Source organism: Myotis brandtii, unplaced genomic scaffold (genome assembly GCF_000412655.1).
Source record: "Myotis brandtii unplaced genomic scaffold, ASM41265v1 scaffold8, whole genome shotgun sequence".
NCBI lineage: Eukaryota > Metazoa > Chordata > Mammalia > Chiroptera > Vespertilionidae > Myotis > Myotis brandtii.
The window spans coordinates 9,044,981-9,061,056 of NW_005371219.1; the positions used below are offsets into that span (position 1 = coordinate 9,044,981).

Below are 16,076 nucleotides of genomic sequence, written 5' to 3' on the forward strand. Positions count from 1 at the left end.
TCCCCTGATCAGCCTGTCCAGTCGCCTCCCGCAGAGGGAGGCCAGACTGCGGCTGAGGCCTGCTCCCTGCCAGTCGGACATCCCCTGAGGGCTCCTGGACTGCAAGAGGGTACAGGCCGGGCTGAGGGGCCTCTAGTCTCATATAAAACATATCACTGTATAGCTTATGCCCTGGCACTTTTTTCCTTAGGAGACGTCTTTTCCCTGTTATGCTTCCCTTCCCTTCCCAGCCTTAAACATGGTCTAAATGAAGCCTGCCAAGGTTCTCTTTTCAGTGCATTGTTGCCTCCTGGGATTAGTTGGAGAGGTCTTTGCAGAATTACATTTCTCTCCTACAGTGCTTCCTGTGCCCTATTTAACATACAGCCTTCAGTTTTCTCCTAACCCCTACTTGCTTTCTCAAGGAGAGAAAACTCAGATCTTATGAAGCAATTCAGAACTTACAGAGCCTGGCAATAGGCATAGCCCAGCACTCAGCTTCAGGAATGTTTCAGATTGCTCTCATTTTAAGCCACCTTCAAGATTCACAGGTACAAATCTGCTTGTCTTCTTCATTTGCCATCATGCATCCTTCCTTTTATCCCTCCTAAAACCAAAGTATGTATGCCAACTTCAATTCACCAAACATTTTTAGCTTTCTCATATTCTAGTGTAGCTCAGAAGCATTTTCTAGTGGACTCTCTGGGTTGTCACTGGGCTGTCATTTCTCACAGTCTGGTTGTGCCTGAAGCAGTTTTCATAGCTAAATGATGAGCCTTCAAAAAAAAAGGTACGTAATGAAAATGGAAACACCAGCATGCTCTTTGTAACCATTTCTTTAATTCTCCACCTGCCATAATGTGGAGATGGCTCCTAATTATCAGAGGGAAGAGCTGAACTCCTGTACTGCAGCAGAAAGAATGAGCACTATGGGAGGGCGAGTGACAGACTACTCTCCAGTGGGGAGGGAGACAGATATTTTGGGAAACTTTGACACGGAATCGGATGTATTTGTATAACCTTTTCATGTGGAACTGTGTTGCAGTCAGAGAGGGGGTTTTGGTTTTCTTCATTAAAAGCTTATTAAATAAAGAAACAGGACAGTCGTTTTGCTTCGGTAGATGGGGGTCAGAGAGGAGGGTCTGATCTCCTCAGGATATTAATGTCTGCCTTCAGCGGGGGAAATGAGCCGTCACTTGAGTTAGAGGCAGCTTTATGTGCTCATTGCTAGGGATTCCCATATGTCCAGGGAGCAGCAACAGTAAAAAATGGCAGAGCTCGGTAGTGGAGTGCAGAGGGCTCTCATTAGAATTCATGTCAGGAAGCTCAGTTCAGTCTGCCCAGAGCAAGTCTGTTTAATGTTGATCAGCTGTCCATCTGATAAACCGAATTGATATGGGCATTCCCTCCAAGGGCTGCCCTGACAGTGACAGCCGCAGCACCCAGATGTCTTGTTAGGCTTTTGGGTAGTCTCAAGTATTTTTAACCCCTTTTGTGATACCCAAACCAAAAAGTAATTTTAGAGACCTAGATAACAACGCCAGCTGGGCTTTCCCTTTGCTTCTCTGGCAGAAAACAGGCCAGCTTAAACTGTTTCCAGAAACCAGATGCTACTAGTTAGTTATCCCTCTCCCTCGTCATAACCAGGACCTAGTTAACCTGCAGGATAATTATGTGCTGACATCATCAAGTTTATGTCTAGTTATTCAAAATAATGTTTCTGAAAATATTTTTACTACAGTAAGTTACCTGGCTTGGTAATGCTTTATTAGTTTCATAGGTATATTAGTTGATCACTAAGCAGAACTTTATGTTCATGTGTAAAAAGAACATGAATTACAAATTTTATTTGGTTGGCTAATTTCTGATAATAACTATGGTGACTTCTTGCTGAGTCCAAACATCCTCTGCTTTCTCAAGGATGACTACCATCATGAGGGTAGCTCACCTCTTTGTCAGCAGGTATGGAGGAAACTAATTACAGAATATATCAATACTGAGCTTTCTTTAATAAAAACAAAAAAAACACAACAATAGTAACTGTGTGAGGAGATGGATATGTTAATTATCTTGACTATAGTAATCATTTCACTATGCGTTCATCAAAACTGCATTTTATATACCTTAAATATATAATTTTATTTTAAAAATATAAAAAATACTGAGCTTTAATTTTTGGAAATAAATCAAGAGAGATAAGTCTTTGTATTAAGTTATTTTAAAATTCTATTTCTACAAAACTACCAGTAGTTCCAAATTACAGTAAAAATACTGAGCTTTAATTTTTGGAAATAAATCAAGAGAGATAAGTCTTTGTATTAAGTTATTTTAAAATTCTATTTCTACAAAACTACCAGTAGTTCCAAATTACAGTACTAAATATGGGAGAATTTTTTTTTATTATTATTATTTTTTTTTTTTTAGTTTTTTACTGAATCACTTCTTAAGAATTTTTGTCTTTTTTTCCCTTCACTTCCAGATCTTGTATTTTCATAGCATGGCAAAACTCTAACATAGAGTCAAGTATCTATCTCTTTGAACTTAGAATTTCAGATCAGCTTTCCTAAAAAAAGACACAGAGCCCTCAGCACTTTCGATGATTGCCTAGTGCAGTGGTCGGCAAACTGCGGCTCGCGAGCCACATGCGGCTCTTTGGCCCCTTGAGTGTGGCTCTTCCACAAAATACCGACTTCTGCGCATGGGCCACAAAGTTTCAATCACACTGTATGTGCGCGCCTGCACGTGGTATTTTGTGGAAGAGCCACACTCAAGGGGCCAAAGAGCTGCATGTGGCTCGAGAGCTACAGTTTGCCAACCACTGGCCTAGTGCATATGGTCAGAGCTGGAAGTAAGGCCTGGTCATTCTTTTCAGCCCCTGGACCTGTGACTCCATCTCTGTTTGGAGGTCACCATTACTACAGCCTACAGCTTTGGCATTTTGCTTTTAATGGTTGAGATTTTTGGTTTCAGTCACCTGTTTTTAAAATCAGAATTCTCATTTCCAAATACAGGAATGAAACAAGATTAGTTTTGAATGCTGTGATCATGGCAAACCCCAAATTCAAAGTTCCATTTTTACTTCGGTTATCAACATGAATAAATGGCAAAACAGGAAAATTGTTATGTTTCTGTAATTATTGTAATGAACTGAATGAATTTCTTAGAATGTTGGATCTGGCCTACTTATAAAAACTTAATATTTAACACATAATTAGTTAAAGTTTATCACCATATAAGATTCTTTTACCTGGCATTAAGAGCATATTCTTTTCCTTTTTAGTCTTATTCATATGCCTTGATATTTTTTAATGTTGGTATTTTTGAAGTATATCCTAAAAACTCTTTTGCTCTTATCTGCTTCTTCCCCCCGACACCCCCCTCATTCTTTGTCCTTGTGGAGCTTTCTTCTATGGGGTTGTGAAGAGAAAAATAAAACACAAAACAGCTAGTGTGTCAGATGGCAATAAATACTATGTATGGAAAAAGCAGGAAGCGGGGACTGGGAGTGCTGGCATGGATGGAAGGGTTGCAGTTGTAAATGGAGTAGTCAGAGAAGGGCTCACTGAGCAAGTGAACTTTGAAGGGATCTGAAGGAAGCAAGGACTAAGCCTTGCAGGTATGTAAGGGAAGATGAGGCCAGATAGGGGAAAGGGCACGGGCTCTGAGGCAAGAACAGGCTTGGCATGTTCCTTAGCTACCACAGAAGCTAATGTAGCTAGAGAAGAGTGATCCGAGAGGGAAGAGAGTAGCAAATGAAGTCAGAGAGGTAAGGGGGTAGAGGAGCTGGTCAGATTGCACTTGACCTTGGAGTCCATTGTAGAGACTTTGGCTTTTACCCTGAGTGAGATGGGGAGCCACTAGAGGGTTTTCATCAGGGAGCTAAGTGATGGGCTTAATGGTTTCTTCAACTTCCTGCTTGCCTCATTTCTGATCTTTTCCATTTTTGTAAAACTAATGGACTAAAAATATTATCTCATTATTATTATTATTATTATACTATTTTTCCAAATTATTTGTGAGGTTGAGCATCATTTTATGTGGGTTTTGGCCATTTATTTCTAGAATTACCTCTTCATATTCTTTCCCATTTTGCTCTTGGGCTGTTTATCTTTTTCTTATCAATTTCTTGTCCAATTTGGACAAGCTCCACACATTTTTAATATAATCTTCTGCTTATTGTATGTGTTTCAAATACTTTTCAAGTCTGTATTTGCTTTGGTCTTTTTTATAGTTTATATAAACATTTTTGTATATTGTAACTACTCGAATTTATTCTTTTTATATAGCTTCCTGACTTTCTATTTTATTTTGCAAGGCTTCCTCACCCCAAGGTCATAAGAGTGTTTTCCTAAATTTTTTTAAAATAATGGTATTTTATATTCATCAAGATGAGCCACAGAGCTGTCGTTTCAAATAGGGTTTTAGTCTTGTATTGCTTTGTTTTCTATTTTACCTTTTGACTTAAATTTGAACTTTTGTTTTTTCACATTTAGATCTTTATTCCAAAAAATATTTTTTCTATGGAGTAAGGTAGGGGTCTAATTTTATTATTATTTTCCTTAATTGATAGCCAGTTGCCCAACATCTTTTGTAAGAATAATCTGTCTTTTCCTTAACAATTTGAAATGTTACCTTTACCATAAGTAATTTATTTTCCATATATATTTGGATCTCTTTCTGGATTTTATTCCACTAATCTATTAGTTTGTTCTTGTGATAGTACAATAGTTTTTAAAATTGCAGTAGCTTCATAATAAGTTTTAAAATCTAGAATGTTAGTCCTTTTATTTTCCAGAATTTTCCTTGTAATTTTCAAATTTATCCTTTCTACATGAACATAAAAATCAGTTTTACAATTTTAAAAATCTTTTAAGATTCAAATAAAATTATTTTTAAAAAATTACTCTTGCCTAGCTGGTGTGGCTCAGTGGTTGAGTATCAACCTATGAACCAGGAGATCATGGTTCAATTCCCTGTCAGGGCACATGCCTGGGTTGGGGGCTCGATCCCCAGTGTGGGGCATGCAGGAGGCAGCCGATCAATGATTCTCTCTCATCGTTGATGTTTCTATCTCTCTCCCTCTCCCTTCCTCTCTGTAATCAATAAAAATATATATTTTTTAAAAATAACTCTTACCACCCTGGCCCATGTGATTCAGTTGTTGAGTGTCGTCCCATGCACCAAAGTGTTGTAGGTTCAATTCCCAGGGCACCTTTCCAGGTTGCAGCTTGATCCCTGGAAGGGGGTGTGCAGGAGGCAGCTGATTGATGTTTCCCTCTCACATTGGGGTTTCTCTCTCTCTCTCTCTCTCTCTCTCTCTCTCTCTCTCTCTCTCTCTTTCCCTCCCTCCCTCTCCCCCTTCCTTTCTCTCTCTAAAAAATCATTTTAAAAATCTTTTTTTTTAAATGACTCTTATCTACCATTTTAATGCTTTCAGAGACACCCTGAATTTTGTGCATTTTGTGTTTGGGATTCTTATTAGTTTTCTGTTGGTATGCAAAGAGCCTGGGCTTTAAAAATGGAGATCTCTGGGCTTGAATCCAGCTTTGCAGCTTACTAGCTATGTGAACTTGAGCAAGTTAGTTGGCCAGCCCAGCTCCCTTCTGTGCAGTAGAGATAATAATGCTTACCTCAGACAGCTGTTGTGAGTTTTACATTATTTTTTTTATTAATCAGTTGATTGAGTTGTTAAGCTTGCAAAATTATTTCGTATAAAATGTTCAGAATACAGTAATTCATTGGCTCAAAGTAATTAATTTAGATAGTGAAAGCCATAAACCAGTTAGGCATTTTAAAAGATTGGATATCTGAAATATTTGCTGATGAAATAGCATGATATCTGGCATTTGCTTCAAAATAATCTGGAAGGATAGTGAAAGGTGTAGCTGAAACAAGATTATGATCCACAGAGGTATTTTATGCTATATTTTCACTTTGGAATGTTTTAAAATACCCAAATTATAAAGGGTTTTTTAAAGAATACATCTTTAAAAACTGTTTAAAATGACAAAGTATAAACATTTATTTGTAAGTGGAATATTATGTTTTTATTATGTTATTCTCTGTACTTTTTTGTATTTTGTTACACCTCTAAAAAGAAGGAAAACAAGGAGGAATGGAGGAAGAAAAGAAAAAAAGCTGAATAAAAAGAATAAAAAAGACAACTCCATTGTATTTAATCTTCCTTCCCTGCGTATTGAAACACAGTTGACACTCCTACTAGTTTAACACCAACTTAAAGACATGAAACATTTAAAGAGATTTCAAGTTAATATAAGGAACAATTTCTAATAATTAAAACTATTCATCTGCAGACCTGATTCCTGTGTAGTTTATCACTCATCCTGGAAAGAGTTAATTGAGGTTAATTGACTTTTGGGGTCACTTCCATCTCTGATTCTATAAATCTGACTTTTTAGTTTATCTCACTCTTTTCTCTGTGAAACTAAGAATGATAACAATCCCTTATACCTTTATACTATCGATTTCCAACCTTTTTTATCTCATGGTACACATAAACTAATTACTAAAATTCTGTGGCACACCAAAATAATATATTTTTGCCCATCTGACCAAAAAAATAGGTACAATAGTAGCCATCATTCACATCAGATGGCTACTATTGTGTTGGCTGTTGTCATTTTTTTATTTGACAATCTAAGGGAAAAGAGGTCAGTGCCCCTGACTAAATAGTCAGGTATTGCATGTTTTAAAATTCTTGTGACACACTAGTGTGCTGTGGCACATCAGTTGAAAATTGCTTCTTTACACAACAAATATTATAGGCAGCCAAGAAGTAGGATAGTATAATTTACAGTGTAGTAATGGAGAGAAGTGGCAGGAAGATAGATGGCTACAGAAGTAATTACAATATAGTACAATAAATGAGCTATGTTCAGAGGCTTTCAAGCACAGAAGGAGTTAATCTGGGGAAGAGAGGGAAGACTTCACAGAAGTGACACATGGGCTGATTCTTAAAAATACTGTAAACAAATATAGGTTTATCATTCACCCTATAGCAGCAAAAGTTGCACAGCACATCCACACAATGAACCTCTGTAGAGATGGATGTTAAATAGAACAAGAAGATTCTCTATTTGTAAAAAATGTGGAACTTCTCTATTTGTAAATACTATGTGGAACTATGTCCAAGAGATTATATTGGGTGAATAAAACCAGAGTACAGCAATACAAACATAAAACGTCTTCACCATTTTTGTGATATTTTAATGACTATCAAGAATTTACTTGGCTGCCCATAACAGGACTCGAACAAACAGTAGCTTAAAGGAATGCAATGTCTACTTAACTCAGATAACAAAATGTCTAGAGATGGGCACACCCAAGCTGACTTGAAGCCATCAAGGGCCCAGGCTTCTCCTTTCCTCTTGCTCACTATTCTTCATTGGGAGCCCTCTCTAGGATCCTTGGGTCTCTGCTGTGCCTCCAGGCAGTTGGGCCCTATTCCTGACAGGAGGGGGTGAGCCCAAAATGCCAAAGGTGCACATCAACTGAATCCTGATACCAGGAACTCAGTAGATTTCTCAGAAACTTTACCTAGTGAACTTCTACCTACATTCACTGGCCAGACTGTGCTACATGATCACTTCTAGCCTCAGGGGATCTTGGGGACACGAATGTTTTTAAGTGAGTACATTGTCACTCCAAATATATTAAAAGGTGTCTTAGTAGTGAGGAAGGAAAGAGTGAGTGGGTAACTAGCAGTGTCTGCCATCATTCTTTCTAAAGCTTAGAATGCTAAAGAACTTTGGAGAAATGTTGGAAGAAAATGGATCAAAACAGATGAAGTTGTTTAACATACAATGGAAAGAAAGTAATTTGGTGAAAATTCTTGTGAAAACATCAATTAATCCTCTGGGTTATGTGCAATGTGGTAATTACTTCCTTACTTACTCTGATTACTTAGCCTAAGTGGTATTCATTTGTGACTCTTTTCCAATCAAGAGTTAGCATAAAAATACCCAAGAGTGATAAAATATACGTGCATAAAATGGCATGAAGACCTTTATATGAGATAAATTTTAAAATCTAGTACATTGCAAGTTTATTAGATTGCTTTGGTGGCTAAAATAGGAATAAGATCATGAGAAGAAAATACTCCCAGCTTTTATACTGCTTCTCTGCTGCACACAAAATTAGACTCTTGCACAATGTGATCTGAGTTGTTTATTGGATGCCAAAATCCTAGAAGTTAAGAGCACAGTACTAGATAGTAATTACAGGACAGATTTCAAGATAACCAATCATTTTATTTCTATTTCCTATAGACCAATAATAGCAATAATTTGGTCTTTTTTTAAACTATTAACTGCCAGCCCAGGTAATATTTTTAATCCCTCAAATCTTCTAATTTTATAACTAAATATTAAATTTTAGACCTGAAATCCCTGAATCTTCGAACTGGAAGGGACTGTTTCTTCAGTTCCCCTCTTTTCAGTGGTGAGACTATGGATCTGAGAGTTTAAGGAATTTCCCCACAGTCTAGTGTTGTAGGCAGAGTTAGAACTGTTATCTATAATCCTGATCAACCTAAATCCCTTCATTTGGTTCTGATCAAAGGATTTGGAAATGATTTGATTACTTTGCCCAGTTATTATGAACAAAAGAGTCAAGTTTGCTCATACTGTACTTTCTCCTAGCAAAATTGTCTTCTGTAGTGCTTGGAACTTAAGGATAAAAATTGGACATATTTGTGGTGGGCATATACTAGTGTTGGTAAAATGGTAACTTTGCCCCCCCCCATTTACTATTTCTCAGGCAAATACATATTTTAAATTACCATTGGTCACTATGACATGGTGACTCTGAGTTCCAGCCTTGTCCTTTATAAACAAAATGTTCTCGACCAATTATTTAACCTCTCCAGAACTGCTGTCATTAGAATCACAAGTAGGCCAAAACCGGTTTGGCTCAGTGGATAGAGCGTCGGCCTGCGGACTGAAAGGTCCCAGGTTCGATTCCAGTCAAGGGCATGTACCTGGGTTGCGGGCACATCCCCAGTAGGAGATGTGCAGGAGGCAGCTGGTCGATGTTTCTCTCTCATCGATGTTTCTAACTCTCTATCTCTCCCCCTTCCTCTCTGTGGATAATATAAATGAAAGTTATTTGTAATGATGGATACTGTACAAATGATGGGTTTTTCACTTTCATTACCACCATTGTTTTTGACCATGTGGCATTTAAAGATTGCTATTTAATGAATGCTGTTTTATGATTACAGATGTCTTTATTAAAAGCTCACAATAATTGATTTCCATCCTTAGGGTAATTCAAAACAACTGCAATTTCTTGCTTGCCTGGTTATTTTATAAGCTGAACTATGTGAAAGATTTATCCAGTGCTTAACCTTTTTTGAGTTTTATACTTGCCCATAATCTCATTCAATTTTTGTGAAATGTAGTAATATGGATTTTTATTGTGAATGGGTTTGCAAACTAGAAAACATTTGCAGGGTACTAATAAAATAAATTTTTATTCCTTTCTTTTAGTTGTTTTTTAAAGGATAATTTTAAATGTTAGTTCCTTTTTTAAAAATATTTTTGTTAATTCTCATTAGTCCTATAAATCTCCATCTTGGTGATTGGGGGGGGGGGCATGTAATGAGATTTAAACCTAAACCATTAATTTATTCTTCTTTTGTACTTAGGATTAAATAAGATAATACATAAAAGTGCTTGGCCTAATGTCTGGCACAGATTACATTCCCACTTATATTGGTGTTCTGTTCGATACTGGTAAGGATTCTTAGAAATCCTAAAATTGCAGATATGGGAAAGTTAGAGAACAAAGTAAACAACTGTGAAGGGTCACCCTCCACTGGCCAGCTTCTCTGGGAACCCTGTGACTCGTGGGATCTTGGGAACTAGTTGGGTAGAGTAGGGAATATTACAGAGAAGGTAGGTATCAAGATCTGCTTATATATAGATCCCAAACTAATCAGTGGAAGAGCCTTCATGAAAGTCTTTTTGCAAGGGTACTTACTCAGAGTTGCACCAAACCATAGATGCCACACTTCTGTCTTTAGCTTTACAGTGTTTCCCTCAGCCAAAAACAAACCAAGTTGGCTCTGAGTTCAAAGCTTTCAGCAAACAACAGCAAAGCACAGCCACCAGAAATTTGTACCTGATTTCCATGGTATATAGCAGTGGTTCTCAACCTTCTGGCCCTTTAAATACAGTTCCTCATGTTGTGACCCAACCATAAAATTATTTTCGTTGCTACTTCATAACTGTAATGTTGCTACTGTTATGAATCATAATGTAAATATCTGATATGCAGGATGGTCTTAGGCGACCCCTGTGAAAGGGTCGTTGGACTGCCAAAGGGGCCGCGACCCACAGGTTGAGAACCACTGGTATATAGGGTAATGCTGTATTAGCTAGTGGAGCCACTATATGGACATACACAGCAATACAGATTGGAATACAATGGAACCAGCCCCCTGTGGGCAGAGTTACCCCAAAGGAATGAAGAGATCAGTAATCATCCCAGCTGGTATAATGTGGTTTCAAAACCACTTCATAATTGATGTCACGTAAAAGCACTGTGTACCCATTAAAATATGGCATGATTGAAGAAATAGAGTGCATTTGAAACCTTCAAAACAAAAAAGCAACAAACTTCAAAATGCTAAGTGAAATAAGTCATACAGAGAAAGACAAATACTGTATGTTCTCACTTATATGTGGAATCTAAAATCAAAACAACAGCCCGGCTGGTGTTGCTCAGTGGTTGAGTGGCGACCTATGAGCCGGGCGATCCCAGCTCTATTCCTATTCAGGGCACATGACTGGGTTGTGGTCTCAATCCCCAGTAGGAGGTGTGCAGGAGGCAGCCAATCAATGATTCTCTCTCATCATTGATGTTTCTATCTCTCTCCCTTCCTCTCTGAAATCAATAAAAATATATTTAAGTAAATAAATGAATGAAACAAAAAATCTGAACTCATAGATACAGAGAACAGATTTGTGGTTATCAAAAGCAGAAGAAGAGGTAGGTAAAATGGGTGTAGGTGGTCAAAAGGTACAAACTCCCGGTTATAAAATAAATAAGTCATGGGAATAAATAATGTACTATATAGCATGGTGACTATCGTTAATAATGCTGCATTATATATTTAAAAGTTGCTAAGAGAGTAGATTTTAAAAGTTCTCATTACAAGAAAAATGTAAGTATGTGTGGTGATGGATGTTAGCTAGACTTATTGGGGTGATCATTTTACAGTGTATATATAAATGTTGAATCATTATGCTGTACACCTGAAACTAATATGTTATATGTCATTTATATCTCAATTTAAAACTTCATTAAAAAGAAACAACCTAAAAAAAACCTAATCTGTAAATATTTTATTGTTGAAAACTGAAGTCTGGCATTAGTGATAAGAGTGTTCTTGACACTCAGACAAGTCTTACCTTTATGTTTTAGTCAAAGAAGTTTGGCAGAGATCACAGAACTTATCCATACTGCTCTCCTTGTACATCGTGGAATAGTAAATTTAAGTGAATTGCAATCTTCTGATGGGCCACTGAAAGACATGCATTTTGGAAATAAAATTGCTATCTTGAGTGGAGACTTTCTTCTAGCAAATGCCTGCAACGGACTAGCTCTGCTACAGAACACCAAGGTAAAACTGGGCAGGGTTTGCTTGTGTCTGAATGGCCTTTAGGTGGCTCTTGGTTGACTGCAGAAGCCACAGAGGTCTGTGCACCCTGCCGCCCCAGCTCCCCATATGTAGATACTCAGTAAAGTTGTGATGATGATGGTGGTGGTGGTGGCAGTGTCAACACCAGATAAAACTGGTAAATGCTAGGAAATTAATTTCTATTTTTTTCTGATTACAAATAAAATTATTTGTTAATTATATGATAGTGTTAAAAATTTCAATTCAGCCCTAGCTGGTTTGGCTCAGTGGATAGAGTGTCAGCCTACAGACTGAAGGGTCCCAGGTTCAATTCCAGTCAAGGGCACATGCCTGGGTTGCTGGCTCGATCCCCAGTAGGGGGCGTCAGGATACAGCTGATCAATGATTCCCTCACATTGTTGATGTTTCTATCTATCTCTCCCTCTCCCTTCCTCTTTGAAATCAATAAAAATATATTTAAAATTTTTTTTCAATTTAAAGAAGTTCTAAATTACCTATAATCTCACTATACAGAGATAATCATTGTTAGTTAATATTTTGGTGTATTTTCTCTCTGTCATTTTTGTTTATTCATACTTTTATATATATGGGCTTTTTAGTAATATAGATGAAAATGTGCATGTATTAGCGTTTTTTTAATCCTGCCTATTTTCTCCCGCTTCACATTATGATGTAGGCATTTTCACTTATTTACTTTTTCATAAACTTTTTAATGTTTTCAGTTATTTACTAGTAGATGTAATATTTATTTATCAGATTCCTCATTTTTGGACATTTAAACTGCTTCTAATTTTTTACTATCATAAATAGATCTTCAGTAAACATCTTTCCACATCAACTTTTCTCATTCCAGGTTATTTCTTTAAGATAAATACCTAGAAGTAATTCAAAGGGTTTAAACATTTTTAGTATTCTTTTTGTTGTTGTTAATCCTCACCCGAGGATATTTTTCCATAGATTTTCAGAGAGAGTGGAAGGGAGGGGGAGAGACTGAGAGAAACTCGATCGATGTGTGAGAGACACATCGATTGGTTGCCTCCTACATGACCAGGGCTGCGGATTGAGCCTGCAACCGAGGTATGTGCCCTTGACCGGAATCGAACCTGGGACTCTTCAGTCCTCAGACCAATGCTCTATCCACTGAGCCAAACCAGCTATAGCTTAGTATTCTTGATACACATTACCAAGCTGCTTTCTAGAAAAATGTACAGGTATTTCTTCTATATCAGTTAGGATTAGATGGGACTATAAAATAACAGTGGCTAAAACAAGATAGATTATTTGTTCTCATATTAAAGCATCCATGAGTAGGTAGTCCAGGGTTGGCATCATGCTCTACAAAGTCAGGAACCGAGGCTTCTTCTTACTGCTCTGCCATCCTTATCTTACTACTTAATGTCTCAAGATAGTTGCCATTGTGTCCTCACTCCAGTTAGTAGGAAGGAGGAGAAGGAAGGGTAAATCTCCTTCCCTTGAAGGTCATGTAAGTATATACCCTGGTTTTACTAAGGTCAGTCTCAGTGTAAGTCTGCTGTCCTAGAATCCCATCTGACTTAGTATTTGTCCTGGATTTTTTATTTTTTAACAGAGAGTGATTGCTTATAGTTACATTAGAATAAGCCAGCATGGGTTTTATAGATCTCTGCCTTATACTTCCAACCTCTGCCTCAGTTTTTGTCTAGTGTAGGCTAAAGAGTATTGATAACCAGAACAGTGAGCAGAGCTTTTTTTCCCAGGATCATGTCTCACGACACCGAAGAATGAGCTCCCTCTCCCTCCCCCTCCCCCTCTCCCTCTCCCAGAAGATTTAAGCAAAAGTGTGAAAAATTTATTACCAGCAGATTCAGACTCCCTGGATGGGGAGGGGGGCCCAATAATGGGCTGCCCAGTGAAGCCTTGTACTCTAGGGGTATATATTTGCTACAAGCCTGCTCTGTATCTACCTGTGTCACCACCTGATTGATTCCCTCATTGTTCTTGCCCAGCAATGGACCCGAACTTTCCCTGTTTCTACGTGTTCTTTCTCTGTTCCTATGCTGAACTTTCTCTGTTTCTATGCATTACTACACCTTGTTACAGGCCCTCCCTTGTTTTCCCATGCCTCCCACTTTGAGTCCAGAAATATTTTATTATTTCTGCTTGATTGGTTTCTGTGATTAGGCTGCTCAAACTGCCATGTCTGCCCCTGCCTATGTTCCACCTGCCTTTTTCCCACTGGATCCCTGCCCTGTCTGCCTGCGTTTCAAGCTAACTTCTCTCAATATATGAAGCCCATGTGCCCCAGATAGTTATGTTAAGGTATAATATTAAATCTGAAAGGTAACAACAATAACTCATCTCTTTTCCAACCCTTTCAGACACTTCCAGTCAAAGACAGAATGCAAGGCAATTATTGATAGTAAATATATAGGGACAGTTAAATCCTTTGTCTCGGGCAGTAGAAATATTTGACACTGCTGCCCCACTGGCCATTTGGTGTATCATCCAATGTACTGTGGCCCATGCATGGTCTTCAGGAGTCACAAAGCCATCAGGTACCAGTCCAAAAACTCAATAGGAAACAAAGTAAGACAGAGGTTTGCTACCTATGAAATATGTATAGGAAATCAAGGCTATATAGAGTGAGTAGAGAGTAGATTGAGCATGCTTGCTTGTATAATATAAAGCTATAATTGTTTTATTGTTTGGCAACACTTTGTTTTTGCAGTAAACCTTTGGCAGCAATAAGCTCAAAAAATAAAAGTATGTGGGTTTTTTTAAAACCACTGGATTTTTGTTTCTCGAGAAAGTTGATAAGGAATGTGTAACTTGCACAGAATGTTGACATTTACTATCCACTGTGGTGGCCATAGCGGTATCACTGAACACATGAAAACAAGAGTCAAATCTTCTGAAAAAGTGTCAGGATCTACTTCCAAAATTAGTGGTTACTATAAGGAGAATTCTGAAAATGATGATTTAATACATGCAGCTGTAGAAGATATATATGCATACCACTCTGTGAAGCCTAACTTTGATAACTGTCTATTCTTCTAAATTAATTTCACTCACTTTCAACTCTAAGGTATTTTTTATGCACATAGGTAAAGGTATGCAATAGCTTCATTTTTTTAAGCTTCATTGGCAGAAGAACTTTGCAAATAGTTAAATAATTCTTGTTTTAACTGAGTGTCATCAGGTACTTCAAGTAATTAAATTATTTTAATTAGTTCTAAAAATATGTGGGGTTTTTTCATCCATTCATGAAATCAAGGTAAAGCTTTTGGAAGTATATTCTATCAGAAGTAAGGCCATTATGAGTAAAAATGGAAATTCAGTTTAAAACTTCAACATGGAAGATGAACATATTAGTTTTATGAAAGTACAAATTTTGTTGAAGTGCACACAGTGTTGTGGTAAAAACAATGTTCTTACTACATTCAGAAACCTTTGCAGTACTTGAAACTGGTTGTGGAATACCCATAATTCATAATGGCACCCAAACAAGTGTTAGCATTCTCCAAATTGAAATAAAAGCTATTGTTATACAAATTTGCAAACATCCTTATAGTCAGAGTCTCTGGACTACAAGATTTGTGGGATGTCACTGATGTTGAGTACAAAAATATGCTCCCCACAGCAGCATGCGTCTTCTCTCTTTGTTGGTCATCATCTGTCAGATTTCAGAAATCTTTATATCCAACAATGGTATTGAACTTTATTATAAACTAGAGGCCCGGTGCATGAATTCGTGCATGGGTGGGGTCCAGCTGGCCCGCTCCGGTGGGGGCCAATCAGGCTAGGCCAGCAGGGCAGGGGGGAGGGGGTGCAGGAGGTCGGCCAGCCCTGACCCCGATCCGGAGGGAGGGGGTGCTGATTGCAAGCCAGGCCAGCCAGGGAGAGGGGCCACGGGAGGTTGTGGGAGGCCGATCGGAGTCCCAATCGGGCCAGTTGGCTGCTGCAGTGCGTGACATAGTGACCGGTCGTTCCATCATTCTGGTCACTTGGCTTTTATATATACAGATGAGTTGTTAAGATTTTGGTGACATTTTATTCAAAATAAATTGGAAATATTCTTTTGAGTTCAAGAAATGGAACACCAAATTAGTGAATTACAATTAATGAAAAAGCTTCCATTGGGATTTTTCCCTACAAAAGCAAGAAAGGAACTGAACAAAATAAATAGTAAGAACTCAAATGCTACACAAGATTAAACTATGCAGTTCTATAATTGTGATTTGGAGTATCTTACATTGCAGGAAAAATCTTTTGGTGGAGCTTCTATTTTGAATAAATTATACCTTACACAGGAATGAAATTAAATTGATACAGCCCAGAGTTTGCAGCATCTAATTTTGGCAAAACATTTAAATGAACCATGAGAGACTATTTGACAGGTTTTGTCTTATAAAAATATTTGTCAAAGAAAGGTACTGTTAAAGAAGCAAAAAGA

The 16,076-nt window shown here is 37.7% G+C and overlaps 1 protein-coding gene across 1 annotated transcript in view; it reads left to right on the top strand.

The window, feature by feature from the left end:
- Nucleotides 1-16,076, top strand: part of PDSS2 (prenyl (decaprenyl) diphosphate synthase, subunit 2) — a 249,588-nt gene that overhangs the window by 146,073 nt on the left and 87,439 nt on the right. Inside the window, exon 5 of the mRNA XM_014531279.1 lies at nucleotides 11,428-11,626. Within this exon, the coding sequence (XP_014386765.1) occupies nucleotides 11,428-11,626 (199 nt within the window). The remainder of the gene's footprint in view (nucleotides 1-11,427; nucleotides 11,627-16,076) is intronic.